The sequence below is a fragment of the Pteropus vampyrus genome, unplaced genomic scaffold, assembly GCF_000151845.1.
Source record: "Pteropus vampyrus isolate Shadow unplaced genomic scaffold, Pvam_2.0 Scaffold108, whole genome shotgun sequence".
Taxonomy (NCBI): Eukaryota; Metazoa; Chordata; class Mammalia; order Chiroptera; family Pteropodidae; genus Pteropus; species Pteropus vampyrus.
The window spans coordinates 1952621-1970290 of NW_011888889.1; the positions used below are offsets into that span (position 1 = coordinate 1952621).

The following is a 17670-nucleotide window of genomic DNA, read 5'->3' on the forward strand; positions in this document are numbered from 1 at the left end:
CAGCTCTCATCCATATGCTTTCCTTATATAAACATAAGTTAAATGCATTTCTGTGGCTTATTTTGTGGTATTTGAATGTATATAGTGATTATTATAAAAATCAAAATCATATATTTTACAACTAATTATTAATTCCTTTTGCAGTTGAAAAGGGAAGGCAAAAGAATCCCAGAAGTTTATGTATCCAGACACAGACATCTCCAGATGTTTTGTCCTCTGAAAAAACACTTGAGTTGGCTCAATATAAAGCAAAATGTGAAAACCAAAGTGGATTTATCCTGCAGCTCAAGCGGCTTCTTTCCTGTGGACACATCAAGTTTGAAGCATTAACAGTTGTGATTCAGCACCTACTGTCTGAGGTAAGGCGGTATACACTCTAAGCAGTCTTTCTCACTGAGTTGGGGGGCAGGAACTGAGGGGGGCAATGCTCATGCTCTTGTAAATATCTTTAAATTAATGATTGGTAAGATCAGACAGAATTCATCTAGTTATGCTTTTGCCAACTCAATACTTGAGTTACTCTAGAAATTCGAGATGGAAACATTTCTAGTAGGTACTTTTCTTCTCTACAATCTCTTAGACCAACAGTAGCTAAAAGATGATTGCCCGTTATACTTCTATGCACCTCCAGACTATATTAGCATTAGCATTTTTTCATTTAAGTTTTTGGCTAACTATGTATATTTCCATATTACAGTTTAATGCTTTGAAAAAAACGAGGTTGATTACATCTGTGGGTCAAAGGATACTTTTGAGGTAACTCCCAGTATTGCTCTGGAGACTCTTAAGAATTTTTATCCATTCCTAAAACAGTTTGTGGTACAACAAACACAAAACAGATTTTCTGTGCTTACTCTTCCTTGATATACTACAAGGATGTCAATTCAGGAACTAGTTAAAATTCATTGAGAAGACCAAGTTTCTATAAACATATGTTCCTGGCATAGTGACAAAAACTATTATCTGAAGGGAAACACGGGGGTGAGAATGTAACTTGAACTCTTGAGGTTTTTTTTTAATCACAGTTTTAAAGATGGGCATACATGAAATCTCAAGATGAAAACTGATCAATTTCTTTGTATTATAGTTCAGTTCCATCCAGCAAACCTATTTTTCCCATAGAGGCTACTCTGATGTGGTCGCCTATGTGTGGCAGGGGAGACAGAAATGAGTGAGATTTGGTCCGTGCCTTTGACAAGCTACCAAGCCAGTAGACAGTTTAGATCATATTTGATGAACATTTTATAGCTTTGTCCAAATATATATTTTTTGAGAGGGAGAGGGAGACATTTACATCATTTTTAAGTTACAGCAGTATATAGTATTTATTTTTTCTTTAATGTGTAAGGAATTCTACAGTTGTTATATAACCAAGTAAGCTAAATTGGAAACCACGTAATATCAAATTTAGGGAACAATTAGTTTGTCTATTTAGTTATAAACCACTTAATCATTATATCTAGCTTAACAACCCCATGTTCAACTCTTCTCGCTCCTTTATCTCCCACGTGAAATCAGTCATCAAATTCTGTGAACTCTCATCCCACAGTGTTTCTTGGCTTCATCCCCTCTTTTCTATTCCTACTGATGCAAACCTTGTTCAGATCCTGGATAATTGTCCACTAGATTATGGTACTAACAGCTTAAACCAGTCTTCAGGCTTATCCTCACTCCCCTATTATTCATCCCAAGCACTGCTGACAGATTCATCTTTCCAAAGCTTTTCTGCTCTACTGATTAAAACCTTCAGTGGTTCTCCATTCTCTACAGCTCACCTGTTCCATGTGGGAGCCACCAGCATCATGAAGCTATTGAGCACTTGAAGTATACATAGTCAGGCTGATTTGGGATAGGCAGTAAACGTAAAATACACATGTATTTTGAAGACTTCATATAAAAAAAGGTGTAAAATATCTTGTTGATAATTTTCTATTGACTAGATGTTGAAATGGTAATATTTTGGATATGCTGAGTTAAATAAAATATATCATTAAAATTTTAAACTTTTAAAATATGGCTACTAGGAAATTAAAATTATGTACATGGCTCACATTATATTTCTTTTGGATGACTCTGATAAATAACTTGGAATGTGAGATTCTCTTTAATTTGGCACCAACTGCCATTTTTAACCTTGCCCTCACTGCCTGATGTTCCAGCTGTATGATAGGGAAGAAGAGGAGAAGCAAGAGGGATTTGACATTTGTTGAATATATATTACTAAGTACCAGACAGTCTTACTTATTAAATCCTCCCCAAAAAACACAAGTTGGAATTTACAAATAAGAAAATTGAGACACAAATCTGTTAAGAAACTTGACTACCATTAGACAGCTAGTGAGAGGGGGATCAGGAATTAAACTCAGGTATAGGAAGTAAAAATCTCCTATAAACTTCCTGTGTTTTTTCATCCTTTGTTCAAGTACCATTACAAGGTACCACTCTTCCTGCTAATACATACATGTTCAGATCTTCCTTATAATGGCATCCCCTCACTACCTGCATTTAATTTACACGGGTTCATTATACAAATAGCCAAAGTAAAAAATGCAATTAAATAGATGAGGCGGTTCTGCCTTTAATGCACCTCATTGAGCAAAGGCCCAGGAGTGGATCTGAGAGGAAGGCCAGAGTCAGCTCTTCCTTCAGCTGTATTCTCAGTCCCTAAACACCGTGTGGGCGTAAAACTTCTCCACTCTGTGATCCTGGTGTTTAAAGGTACTTTCTTCCTATATGACGAGGCCCCTAAAACACAAGCCAAAGACACTTTATCAGGTACTCAGTTGGAGAAAGAGTCGTTCCATCACTATAGGAAAAATCTCACAGGCGGGGCATACTGAGAGATGCTTTGTCAGTCCACAGCAGGGTAAACTCTTAATGAGTTTCAGGGGTACTTTTACTATATGTAAATTTCATCTTACACCTAATCTAGGTCCTAATGCCCATGTAATTGTGACTCCACTGAATTTCTAAAAAGTCAGCTTAAAAACTCCCTCTTTTATGAAGATTTTCTTTGTCTTTCTAGCTCTGCATTCCATCTAACGTCTGGATTCTAGGAGCACTCACATTTCTCTTTATAGGTAACCATTTAGCACTTCTTTTTGTTTTTTAAGATGGGAAGTTCACTGTGAGCAGGATCTGTGTCTAGTTCTTTCTTAGGCAACCACTCCAGCAACTATAGCAGTGCTTTATGCAAAATAGACACACAGTGTATACCTGAATGAACAAATGGATGAGTAGGGAGAATGAGATTGCAGATGTGAGTTGAACATGTAAAGTCTTTATATAAATGTTCTTTGCTAGCTCTTTATAATCAATCAGCAATTATTTACTGATTGCCTAATGTGTACAGGGCACTGTTACAAAATAGTGGGAAAGAAAAGATATAACCAGGGGAAAAGTTAAGTAATTTCTTCAAAATGATTTTCTCTCTTAACTCTTCATTACAGAAGCGATTGATTAATAGATAAGTAGATAGGTAGATGTAGATTTTAGATGCAAATTGATCTATATATATATATTGTTATTGCTAACTTTTTCTCAATGGTTTTAGAGCTTTAGATTATTGGTAAAAATGGTTGATTATAGGAGACAGTGGAACTATTGCTTATCATCTTGTTGCAATAACCACAACTTTCCCACTTTAGTGGCAGACAAAGTTCATTATATAGCAGAAGTTTTAATAAATGTCTCAAGACTCTGGAAACTAATACCATACTTTCTGTTTCTCAAAGGACACACTATTGTTTTAGTTTGTTGCATTTCTTGGTTTATCCTTGCATAGCCGTGCAGTATTCTGTACAGACCACTGAAGTGAGGGACAGTTTTGATGGTTGTAATTTCAATTTCTTCATAGAAGGGTCTATGGATGAGTTTCTAGGTAAGCCTGAACAGGACTGAAGTAACCCCCCAAATCTCTGAATTATTATGTAGTGCACCTCCAGTTCTATTTTTGCCTAAAGCAGCTCCTAAACAAAGGTGAATTTTGAATGACACTAGCAGTCTACTATAAGTAAAATTGTCTTAGAACAAGAAAAGTGGACACAATGCATCATGTGGACGTTGGGGAGGGGATCAGACATAGCACACGTCTGAGCCATCTGAAGCAGCTCTTTTCTGCAACGCCCTGTGATGCTGTTATTCTTCAGTGGCCAGGAAATTCAGACCCGCTGATGGGATGCTGGCCAGAGACTAAGTGCCTGTGTCCCAGGGACTCCTAATTAAATTATGGCAAATCCATTTTTTTTTCCGTGGAGCACTGCATATGTTTAATGTATGAGTGTAAAAGCATTTTTCTATCCAGAGTCTCACCCTCCCTCTGCATTTTATTATACAAAGAGAATTAAATAAACTTGTTATCCGGATTCTAAAGAGTTTATTATCTAAGACAGAAATGCTGATATAGGAACAGCTGAATAAAAAGAAATAGGCAATCGGTATCTAAGTGACAAAACACATTTTATCATCTGTAAATAAAGGGTAAGTATCTTAAAGGGCAAGCAACCAGAAAGAGTTGGGCAGAAACTAACAGTATATGTTTATTATGGTATGGGCACTGTGGTCAGTATTTCACGTGGTGTCATATTTAAATCTCTTGATTCTTCAATTTTCCTGTACTACTTCCCCTTAGATGAGGTCATCTGCTTTGAGACATGACCAGAGAACTGGGCCTGGGTGCTTTAGTTCTACTTAGGTCCTACGCTTCTCAAAGGCAGGGACCATGTCTTAAATTTCTCATAATTTTTCTCAATATCTCAATATCTCATAATTTTTCTCAATATCTTGTTAATTGGTATTGAATAATAATTTGCCCTCCAATTCAGAAGGGTAAATGTTCTGTCTGGGCAATTGGGGCGGGAGGATGATGTCCATGATAAACAGTTAGCATTTCCTGTTAGTGGGTTAGGTCAGGGAGACCAGGCCTTCCGGAGTGTGGAGGTGGGCCATGCATGGTGAGCATGACTTTGGACAGAAGAAGAGTCAGGAGTCTAAACAGGAGCTGGCTGATTGAGGTTCATGGAACTAGGGTGATGTTTATTTTTTTATGCATTCAATGGAAGACTCTTTCTGAGCAAGAGTATTGGTATGTACAAAGAATATGGGATGATAATGTAGCAGCTCTCTGGGCTTTTGACCATCCGGGAATGGGTTGGTTTGGATCCGGACTGGGGTGGAGGTAGCACTAATAGAAAAAGAGCGAGGAATTCGAGACACATTAGGAAGGAAAAACTGACCGGCTTTGGCACAACCCATTTAGACAAAGAAGAGTCAACGATGGCCGCGTGGTTTTCCTGCTGCTGTTACTGGGGTTGACAGAGTCTGGAAGGTATCGATGGCTTCTGGGCATTGTGGACAGGAAGGCTGAGAAGTAAGGTTGGGAGAAATGTCCACATGGGTACTGAAATTTCTTGTCTTCAAATTTCTTTGATAAACAAAAAGATGACCTGGTATTTATTTGTAGTAGGACATAAAAGTTTTCAGAAAATTTCTCCTGGCAATTATAATCAACTTAACTTTTTACGGCAATTTGAAAAGTGATTTAACTTCTTACCAGCTTTTCCTCCTACTAGCAATTTAGTTACCACTGGAAAGTGAATTATAAGCCAGTTCACTGAATGTGTTGCAGGATTGCTCATGGGTGTCTAGTAAAGCTGTGTGGTTTTCTTGTCACTTAGATGACAAAACTTATTGATACTTACTTGAACTAGATTAGTAAACAAACAAAGTTAAGTCTTAAATTTAAGAGATTAAGAGTAATATACATTATATGTATTTTAAAACTTTTCTTCCAATTTTATCCAGGTTGATTTTCCTCAAACTTTAATTTCTACATTAGAAAATGCATCACTTGTTCATTTTAAAAACCTGGACTAACCGATTTGTGATTTCAAAACAACTTAATACTGCGTTTTAAGCATTTAGAATATCACTAAGGCCAAAATGTCTTAATGAGAAAGTGTTTCTTAAATTCCAATCACTTAAATGTCCAAATGACAATGATAATATGTCATTAACTTCCTCAACTCTTCAGAGACTGCAAAGTAAAAAGTAAAAGTTATAAAATAAACCTAATTTCCAACTGTCAAATCATTTCACACTTTTCCTTAAAACACCAGTGGACCATGTTGTAAGCATTCAAATTAAATTTCGCGGAAAACATCCGATTTATAACGTCGTTTTAAATTTGAAGTCACAACACACATGCTTTCATTGTTTTTTACGTAGTTCATAAGCTCATTTTGTATACAGGTTTTGGAGACCAAGTTTCTCTTGTCTATTAGTAAGCGTGATAACCTAATGACCTCAATTAGAGAGAGGAATAAAAAGGCTCACAAATCTAAAAATAACTCCATTATCCATGCAGAGAAGGTCAGTTTTTCTTTCCATTGTACCAGCTGATATTTAAGTAAGTGGCAATCGATCAGTCTAATGTCTAGCTCTCATTTTTCATAAATGAAGGGCTGTGGCTTTAAGTAATCGCAGGCTGCCTGTGCCAGAGGCACAAGCTGCAGCATCAGCTTCTGTGAGGAGAGAGGCGGCTGAGGCATACAGTAACCTGCAGGATGTGAAGTAAGGCTAACCCAGGACCAATGGCGCTACTCCTGGTAGAGCTTTGAATGTAGACAGACCGACTGGTGGGTGGCGTGGCCACCTGTGCACTTCTTGGACAGTGCAGGGGGAGGAGGGAGTTAGAGACAGAAGCTGGAAAATGGGCTGCTCCAGCAGCAAAATGTGCCTCTATTCTCCATGTGCAGCAACAAGGGTAATTAGTATTTGTTTATAGTGCTTTTCTGGAAGAATGTCAGGGACTAAGGCAAAGGTTGTCTGGAATTAGGGGGAAATGCTTTGAATGACAAGCAACTTTTGCCTGCAGAGGTTGAGTCTCATGATCTCTGTCTGCAACACTGATCAAGATGCGGCTGGAGCTCTGACCTGGGTGATCTTGCTGAGGGCATTTTCAGAGAGATTTGAATTCTGCTTTTTCTTTTCTTAAATCTTGTGGTAGGGACTGTACTTTATAAGAAATGGTATCTAATTGCTCTATTTGTGTAAGTATGTGTATGTGTGTGATTGCAATGAGTTGCTGGTCACTTGAAAATTGTTTTTTTGTAAGATTGATAATTGCTTTTTTAATATTGAAAACAACTGCCTGGTTTTCTTCAATTCATTTTTCTAACATCTTCTTAGAATTATATTTAATCCAAAATATTATAATCCTTAGGAAATAATGTTTAGGTGAGTAAAATTAATTTTGCCTTTAAAGTATTATTTTTTTCACCATAGCTTTATAACAAACTTTTTGTCTTTTGGAAGTAAAGAATTGTAACAAAACTTTTTTTTATTAGCAAATATAGTACAAAGTGCATACAAGTGCATATGTATAGAACATTAAATATTTATCTTAAACTAATTAGGTCTTTACTGCCCTTGGAGCAGGAGAATGAATTACGTCTTAAGTACAGTATGCATTAGCTGAAAGGTTCTGTGGCTCAAAGTAAATATTTTTAAAGGGCCATTCAGCGCTTCAGATGCAACTTTCACAAAGACCTGAGAAAATACAGATTTTCGAAGCACAAATTTCCTTAACAACTAAGGGACATCTGTGTTTTCGAACGACACAAACTGTTAGCCTAAATGATTCATATCTTGGTCTCTCTGTTCTGAGTCTCATTTTCCTAGTGATAACAAATGTATGCCTTACTGAAAGGGACCCTCTTGAAAACATTAGTAACTTGATGTGTGTTTTCCGCAGCGGGAGGAAGCACTGAAACAACACAAAACCCTATCTCAAGAACTTGTTAACCTCCGGGGAGAGCTAGGTAAGAGCTTTTTCCTTGTTAAGTTTTATGGGGCAAGGGACAAATTAGACAGTCTGGTTTGCATGTCTGTACTGTGGCCGGAGTTGCGTGCTGGCGGTTGATAGCTGTCCCACCCTGGTATCTGTGCAAACACTTACTATCGACATTTCTTTTAAATCTTGGCAGCTTGACCTCAAGTTCACAGAATTCCTGGCACTGATCTTACTAAGCTTAGCAGAGCTACTGATGACCAAAACATTTCTCTTCCTGAAGAGAGGGAATGATTTTGGTAATTGTGTGGATTCCTGTTAAATAATTACATCATTTTTTTTTCTGAACCACTTTTCCTATTAAAGTGTTGAGAAAATTCCCTCGCTGATAACAATTACATTTCACTTTCTCGGGGTGGTTTGTGAGTGGTGAGTATAAAGTTGGAAGGAGCTGCATATAGAGGTAGCCTGTCTGAAGAAGGCTCATTCTGTGCTAATCTCATATTCGAATGGGACTGACGGTGAATCAGTCCCAGCTTCACAGGAAGCCACGTGCCTCTAATGTCTGTAGCACTCGCTGCGCAGCTCTGCTGTTCCAGGCTGAACTCTGTTTTAGTTCTTGTCTCTCCTGGAAGAGTCCTCAGGGTTCATGCAACAGAGAAAATCCTGCCTTCTCCACCTCAACATCCGTGTTGGAGTGCACTGACCGCCTTGGGGGTCACCTCAGCCGTAGAGAATCAGCTTTTTGCTTTAGCGTCAGCCAGGTCTGGATTTGTTCATTGAAAGGCCGAATTCCTTGCCCTTTGCAGTTTTCTGTGTATGCTAACGGTGTCCATATAAAATGCGTGTAAGTATGTGTGTGAATAATGCAGAGGTGATAGCAGAGATAAAAATCGTGTCCATCTAGTTGTAGGAGAAAATGCTCATTTTTCTTCAGACGAGACCAGAATTTAAACATTGGCAATATAATGTGCTGGACTTAGTCTTTTTTTCTCCAGGGCAAAGATCAATCACTGAGTGCGGGGCCAAGACTTCTCCCTGCATTCCTCTTCTCCCTGCATTCTTCTTCTCTTTTCACCTCTCAGTGGGGGACAGTGCTAAACTCCTGGCAAACCCTCCAGATTCTTAATACTTCGACAGGGCATCCTTTTCTCCTGATCTTGTTTTAAGGCTATGGAAATAAAGGACTCTGTTTGGAAAAGTAATTTTAAGACAGATGGGAACTTCTGGACCCCAAAGACTTGAGAATGCTAAGGAAACAGTTCAAGAAAACCACAGCTGTGAAACAGCTCTCAGAGACTTTTAAGGCTTTCTGCCCTGTTGCTAACTAGACTGCTGCCCTTTCGATTACCTAAATGACTAACTTAATTTGTTTTTGTCTGTGCCTTAAGTAATGGCATGGATATCGAGTTAGGAGATCAGGCAAGAGGCCTTTTTTGTGTGTTTCATAGTTTATTATAATTCAGTGGAGGTGGAGATGAGCCTACCTGGTGGTTCATGTTTCAGCTTCTCCCCAAGACAAGGCAGAAATGCCAGTGGAACACTGTTCTCATTCACTCTGCTTGAATGGGGGGGAATCCTCTTTTTACCTTTTAGTGGATAGCACAGTTAAGTGATTTAAATTGGGATCAGGTACTCAGCACCTCCACTTGGTCACATAGCCTGACAGGAAATAGCCGTAACAGTTTGTACCCACTCTCACCTTTCCGTCTGTGATAAGGAGAGTGTATTCTGGTGTGCTTTTACCGCTTCTCTCACAGTGTCAGGATGCAATGGTTGGCTTGTTTGTATCATTCGGTCACCCAAGGCTAGACTCTTAGAGAATGTGTCATTGCAGCTGTTGAATAAGGTCCAATTGCTCAAGTAACAGCATAAAACATTTTGGGAAGGGTTTTGGTTCCGTGAGAGCACAGAAGAGAAGCTTTTATGTAGTTCTTCTGATGAAACAGTTCAGGAAGAATGCCCTCGAAGCTGCCAGTTCGATTGTTTGCAGCATGAGCTGAGATGTTAAAAAAAAAAAAAAAAAAGTTTACATAGCAAAGTTTAAAACTCAGTTTTAAAATTTGAGGTAGGAGTGCACACTATTCAGATTTAAATCTTTGGTAGCTGAGTGACCTAGGGTAAGTCACATTACCTGTCAGTCTGTCCCAATTGCATTCCCTATAAAATGGCAGTCATAACTATCTACCTCAAGGGTAGTTGTGAATTTACATGAGTTAATACGTTGTAAAGTGTCTAGCACCAATTGTAGACACTTTACAACGTATTAACTCATGTAAATTATTCAATCGTAGTACAATTGAATAGTAAGTAGTAAGATTGAATAGTAAGTAGTACGATATATGCACTTTTATAGCTGCGTAGTTATTAACCAAATTGGCTGTTCTGTAAGAGCATAGACTATAGTGTAGAAAGGAATCGTAATTAGACGAAATATTAATAGAAATCCCTCAGGACAGGTGGTTTTTTCTCTTCACACTCAAATGGAAGTGAGTTGTGATAGATCCCTGCCTGATACAGTAGAAACCATAGTCTAGGGTTTTGTCCATCTGCTCCTAGTTCGAAGTTACCTAATTTCTTTGAGTACAGTTTCCTCCCTAGTAATACGAAGTCATATGTATTTTGCTGGGCTCTTGGGGAGCTTGAATTAAATGGTAACACATGAAGCAACCAGCATAGTGCCTGGTCCATCACAGGCAACTCAAGAGAAGAGAGGTGCCACCATCACCATCATCTGAGTAGCCACCTTTTCCCTCTGAAACAGTGGGGGACCATTAGTGTCAGTCTCCCATTGGGTAATTTTTCTTTACCTTCTCTATTATAAATTGGGACAAAGTTCCCGAACTGCTAAGAACCGCAAAGAATGAAGGACAACTCATAAAGGCAGGAGCAGTAGACTCCCAAGTAGAGTCTGCACTACTGACCTTCAGAACCTAACTGCCTCCCGTTGTCCCCTCCATGGACTGACTTTCTCACTCGTTACCCTGATACGCGTTTCATACTGCCCAGTTAACCAGTTTACTTCCCATGTAGCCTGCATGTTTCTACCATACGAGCCACACCCTCTTCCTGGAATGACTTTTCACTTGCTTGTGCAAAAACTCTTCAAAAACCCTCACTCAGTCCTCTTAGAACAAACCTTGAGGCTCCATTTGCTCCGGTGAGTCTTCGATTCCTCACCTTATTATTTCTTGTATCTTGTGTTTTCCTGTTGTCTTCAGATAGTGAACTCCTTAATTGCAGAGATTCTTTCCTGCTTCCTATGAAAAAACTATATATGATGCTTTCCATATTTATGAGTAATCGATACATATTTACGGCTTGAGGTTTTAAAGTTCTTTTTTATTTGAAGTTTTAAAGTTCTTTTTTCTTTAAGAACAGTATGTAAAAAGTAAAGAAAATTGTGATGTGAGAGGAAAATAGCTCATAGCTCCATTACTCTGACATAAATTTTATTTTTGTATATTCCCTTGTCTTTTATATGAATGTATACAAGTACGAACTGATTTTTTTAGTAAGGTATAATTTACATACAATGGGATTGTTCTATCATTTTTGACACACACATATACTCATGTAGCCTACACCTTTATCAAGGTATAGAAGATTCTTATCATTCCCAGAACATTCCCTCATGGCCCTTTCTAGGAGCCTCCTCTTCCCCTAGAAGCAAACACTGCTCTGATTTTTATCACCACAGGTTAGTTTTGTCTCTTCTAGAATTTCATAGAAATGGAAATAAACAGTACATTTCTTTTGTGTCTAGCTTCTTTCACATAGCATAATGTTTTTAAGATCCATCCACGTTATTTTATGTATACTCTGGTCTTTTCAACTGATGTCAGGCGCTTTTCTGTATTGCCTCATAGTCTTCATTATGGTCATGTTTAATGACTGTCGGAAAGTCTATCGAGTGGATTTATCATAATTTCACTTACCCTTAAACAGTGTTGTAGTGTAGCGAGGGTTTCATTGTCAGCTCTTTTCCCATCCATCCCCTGGCTTCAGGTACAACCTATAGGCGTGATGACTTACTGATTTATTTCTCTAGTTCTCTCCTTCCCAAGCCGCAGACGTGCTTTTCCTAGTGAAGAGCTGCTCCAGAAGAGCCAATCCAATGTAATCAGACCTTCCTGACTCTCCAGCCCCTTGCTTCCGGAACTCTCTGCAGTGTCTAATCATTCAAACCTATTCCTCAAAGTCTCTTCACCATCTTCTGTGGTGGCATTCTTGTTCGCTTACCCCAAAAGCCAACAACTGAGGTCAGACTCCTTTTCCCCCATCCTTCACATGATATCAGTCTGTGTTCTAAATATTGCTCATATCTGGCTCTGCACAGCATTCCAGCTGCTGCTGCTCTAACTTAAGCCCCAAGACTTCTCATCTAGAACATATTACAATGATCACTTAACAGGTCACCTTGTCTCCAAGCCTGCTTCTCTCCATATGCTATCAGGATTGTATTTTAAATAAATCTCACATGTGTCCTCTACTGGCCATTTTTAACAAACATAAATGACTCCATTTTGGCTTTGAGAAAAAGTCCAGACATACTAAAGCCACCATGTATGATTTGACTATAACCTTGCAGTCCAACTTTATGATGTTTGGACGCTCATTTCCCTTTCTTCACATTTTCTTTCCCCTCGCCAGGTCCCAACCATGGGTTTATTCATACCTCCTTTGCACATCCTTGTCACATGTTATCCTCCCTGCCTGAAATGCTCTCTACTCTTTCTACCACCTTTCTATTTTTTGCCCCTCAAATGCCTTCTCATTACTCATATTTTCAGTCCTACCTAAAATATCTTGTCTTCAATTGAGTTTCACCCAAACCTTTCAAGTAAGTTAATTAATCGTGACTTCTACTATGCCCTTCAAGGTTCTTTGCTCTTTTATTTGTTGATAGACCTCTTCTCACAGTCCAGAACTGTGAGCTCTTAAGGGCAAGGCCAGTCTCACCTTCATCTTTGTAGCTCTATAGCTAGCATCTCGTGTCTGGCACTAAGTACCTCAGTGAATGAATAATTTTACTGGTGAGGACAGTAGCTAGGGAAAGTTGCTTTTATCCTTATACTATGCTAATATTTGATTGGGGTTTGTGTATAAATGTTTTCCTACAAACTGTTGAAAAATAACTTGTCTGTTTCTAAATGAATAATAAAGTAAGGCGAGCAATAATTCTCTTGGAAACTTTTTACTTTATGTTTGACAATCCCAGTTAATTAGATCATTTTGAAAGTGTCAGCCCTTGAAGTAGATTACAGTTCAATTTAATAGCCTACATCCATGGCAAACGTTTGGCCTCTGAGATAGGGGATAAATAAATGTGTCATTCTGATTCTTTGTAGTCATACCGGTGTAATAGAGAGCCATCATTATCTTTTGGGGTTCCTGGTTTTTTTTTTTATAAATGTAATCATCGAAATTTAAGTGAAGAAACTTTTATATTTAAAAACTATTTTTTAGCCACCAGAATTCATAACTAACATCTTTTTATACATTTGTCCTGTTTCTATTTCATGATACAAACCAAATTTTATTCTTAATTCACTAAAAATTTTTGGAATTTTCATAATAATGACATAAAGGCTAGTTGGTTTTGCCCTCTCTATGTAAAAATTATACGATGTTTGTGGTGTTAACATTTGTTGAGTGCCTACTCTTTCCTAACATCAGTTGTTCAGCTATAAGTCTGCTGGTTTGCATTTTATGAAAAAAATTTGAGGCTTAAAATTTAAGTAACTTTCCTAAGGTCGATAAGTTAAGCACCTAGATAAGAACTCAGAATGTTGAGATCTGGGGTTCCTAACCCCCAGGCTGCAGACCGGTACCGGTCCGTAGCCTGTTAGGAACTGGGCCATCCAGCAGCAGGTGAGCGGCAAGTGAGCTAGCGAAGTTTTATCTGTATTTGCAGCTGCTGCTCAGCGACAGCATCACCACCTCCGCTCCACCTCAGATCATCAGGCATTAGATTCTCATACGAGCATCAGTCCCTGGTGCCAAAAAGACTGGGGACTGCTGGTCTAGACTACATAAAAGAGAAAGCATGGTGAAGCTGTTTGAAAGGTTAAAAAATCATTTGATATAAACAGTACTTTGCACTAGTAACTACCTTTGGAATCACTTTATTTGAGTTAAGAGTGCAAGAAGTCTGGTTAGATTAAAATATGTCTTGTTATTACCTATTAGGGAAGAGTGACTTGGCTCTATGAAAGACATTGTGCAAATTGTCTAATCAACACTTCACAGTGTCTATGAACTCGAGTCTACCTCACACCTTATGGAACGTGTTAATTCTTTCACTGTTCTAGTTTTGTCTACAGTTGTGGTTTAACAAGGCTATGTATTAAAGTAATTTTAAAACTCTTTATAATTAAGTCATTTTGGAGCTACAGATTTCCAGAAGTGATTTTTGAAATGAACTTTAATGAATATCTATTAATAAAAACCTGTACATCAAAAAAGAATTATCTCGCTGAGTTTATTGAAGATGGAGTTGAAACCACCTCAAACTTAGATCATTCTTTTCCTGTCCATGTCTAACTGTTTTAAACATAGACTTGAGCTGGCTGTTTTCTTCCACCTGTACAGATGCATAGTATTACCAAGTTATCTTTTTTGAGAGCCCATTGGGTCTTCTTCCTTGTCCTAACTTGTCCTTGTTCATTTTTGATATGTTCAGTTTTCCCTAATTTAATGTCATTTGTCTAGAACAGTGGTTCTCAAACTTCATTGTGTGATAAAGTACACCTGACTGAAATGCAGATTCCCAGTTATGACCCAGGTGGCTTGGGATGGATTCCAGGAATCTACTTTTAATGATCATCCAGGCGATCCTGATGCAGGTGCTCCCTGGACCACACTTTGACACCGCACTAGCTATCTAGAATGTTGTTTCTTTTATGTAAAAATGTATATAAGAATCAAGCACAGTAGGAGAGTAAGTAATAGCAAGTAGCTTTAACTGAATTGAGTCCATTTTTGTACACAGGCTTCTAAATTTAATGCATATCAATAATGTTTACCTGCCATTTTGAACTTTGTACCCTAAACATGAATTATCAGGGAGAAGGAGAGCCAGAATAGTACCTGACTCAAAATCATCCTTTTATTAACATCATATGTATTCTTTTGATTGAAATGTGATTTCCTTAAAGTCTTATTTTTCTCAGGCCTTAAGCTTAGAGCATTATGTCCATTATTCAGCAGGTTTTCATCTCCAATCCACTTTCACGCCTAAATGTTTTCATTGGTCCATGGAATGTTTGCTGTTGTGGGTACGAGAGCATCTGTTTTATAACGTGGTGTCGGCCAGTGAGTAAGTTGAAAAACAGCAAAGCCTTTTATTGGCAGGGAAAACCTGAAGCTCTGTGGATGCCCAGCCAGCACCTGTGTACTAAGATCAGCTGACTAGGCCAGGTCATCATCCCACATGCAAGGAAGAGTTTGTAGGGACTAATCAGTATAGCGGGGGAAAGATCATTTTTTGCCTGCCTTATCTTGCAATCTTTCTAGCTTTTCAAGAGAATTAAGCCCTAATACCCTGAGGTATCCATTGTATTTGGAATTAACTTCTCTCTTATGCATCCCAATTTGAGAAAAGAGCCACTCAGATCAGGTTCTGTGTTCTGTGCTGTAGAACCTGCATTGAAAAACACTGAGCGGATTGAGTTCCAGACCCAATTCCGCCATTTCAGTTTCCTCTCTAAGTAAATGAGATTTAAGATAATACCAATTTTATTAACTCAAAACATTATTATATCCTTTCTTCTGCTAACTTTGGGCTCAATTTGTTCTTTATCTGTTTCCTTGTTAAACCACAACTGTAGACCAATCTAGAACAGTGAAAGAATTAACGTATACATAAGGTGCGAGGTAGCCTCAAGTTCATAGACACTGTGAAGTATTGATTAGACAATTTGTACAGTGTTTTTCATAGAGCCAAGTCACTCTTCCCTAATAGGTAATAACAAGACATATTTTAATCTAACCAGACTTCTTGCACTCTTAACTCAAATAAAGTGATTCCAAAGGTAGTTACTAGTGCAAAGTACTGTTTATATCAAATGATTTTTTAACCTTTCAAACAGCTTCTCCATGCTTTCTCTTTTATGTAGTCTAGACCAGCAGTCCCCAATCTTTTTGGCACCAGGGACTGGTGCTCGTATGAGAATGCCTGATGCCTGATGATCTGAGGTGGAGCTGAGGTAGTGATGATAGTGCTGGGGAGTGCCTGCAAATACAGATGAAGCTTTGCTAGCTCACCTGCCGCTCACCACCTGTGGTACCAGTTCATGGCCCAAGTGTTAGGGACCCTTGCCTTAAGGAGTAGAGTTAGGTTGTTTATTTGGGATCTTTCTTTTTTAATGTAGGGATTTATTGCTATGAACTTCCCTCTTGGAACTGCTTTTGCTGCATCTCATACATTATGGAATATTGCGTTTCCATTTTCATTTGGCTCAAGAAACTTTAAAAATTTTCCTTTATTTTTTGTTCTATTGTTCAGAAGACTGTTGTTTAATTTCTGTGTGTTCATGAATTTTTCAGTTTTCCTCTTGTATTGATTCCTAGTTTCATACTACCATTGCGGTCAAAAACGATACTTGGTAAGATTTCAATCTTGAATTTGCTAAGACTTGTTTTTTGGCCTAACACGTGGTCTATCCTGGATTATGTTCCATGTGTGCTTGCTTAAGAATGTATATTCTGCTGTTGCTGGACAGGATGTTCTGTTAATGTCTATTAGGTGTATTTGGTCTATAGTACTGTTCAAATCTGCTATTTTCTTATTGATTCTTTGGATCATCTATCCATTGTCAAGAGTGAGGTATTAAAGTCTCCAACGATTATTCCGTTATCATTAATTTACCTTTTATCTCTGTTATTAGATTACATTTAATAATGTGAGAGTCCTTTGTAAAGTATGAACTGAGTTTTAAAGGTTAAATGATATTATTTATGGGAGAACTGATTTGATAATACAGTTATTTTGTAAAAGTAAATTTGTAATAAGTTATGACTAGTGAAAGGCTTTGAAATCAGTTCATGTCAAATTAATATAATTCCCAAGAGCAATCAGAAAGCCATTTATAGCTCATTTTGAAATCTGGTAAAAGACATTTGTCTGCCACAGGTTTGCCAGATTTCTTGATTGTGTGAAAAAGTAGTACCTTTATGGAAGCAAAACTTGGTGCTTATGAATAAGTGATCATTCCAGACAGTCGGTGAAGACTCACTCTACAAAATATAATACTACCTATTGTACTTTATCTTCACCAAACTGTAAGGTTAGCGGAACAGGTAGTACTTATTCTTACCTTGCATATCAGGAAACTGATACTCAGAAAGCTGGAAATGCCTATCGTCGGATAAGCTAGGTTCCCAACCCTTTTGTTGTTCTGTAGGCTATTGCCTCGCCACAGAGTAGCAGTTTACTTTTTTTAAAATGGTACCTTGGTTACTTTGTTTGGTTATATTACTGTCTCCAATTTTAAACAGATTAGATTTTGGCTTAAGAGAGTAACCCACATAGTCACTTGCCCTGGAAGCAAATCATGACTGGATTTCCCTTCATAGAATAATATTATGAAATAGTCATGTGACTGTGGTAGAGGGTGGTGTGTCCCCATTCATGGTTCTGGGGTGAGGGTACAGAGAAGTAAGATAAGGTATATATTTGTCTCTCCGTTCTATGCACTGTTGGCAGCATATTATACACGCTGTTTTGCACTTTGCTTTTCCTCTTAACATTTCTTAAAGATCAATACATAAAAATATTCTGTCTTTTTTTTTTAACAGCTGTATACTAGTAGATTGTAAATTAATAAGTTAGTGGAATTGCTGGGTCAAAAGGAATATGCAGAGAAAACAGACTGGCT

At 38.0% G+C, this 17670-nt stretch overlaps 1 protein-coding gene across 7 annotated transcripts in view; it reads left to right on the plus strand.

Moving 5' to 3' along the window:
* Positions 1 to 17670, plus strand: part of MTUS1 (microtubule associated scaffold protein 1) — a 133908-nt gene that overhangs the window by 101825 nt on the left and 14413 nt on the right. For 6 of the 7 annotated variants that reach the window (XM_011365259.2, XM_011365260.2, XM_011365261.2 and 3 more), the window contains 2 exons: positions 145 to 359; positions 7754 to 7820. In XM_011365259.2, the coding sequence (XP_011363561.1) occupies positions 145 to 359; positions 7754 to 7820 (282 nt within the window). Of the gene's footprint in view, positions 1 to 144; positions 360 to 6694; positions 6764 to 7753; positions 7821 to 17670 lie in introns of those variants that run through there. The other variant, XM_023533679.1, reaches the window with a different exon arrangement.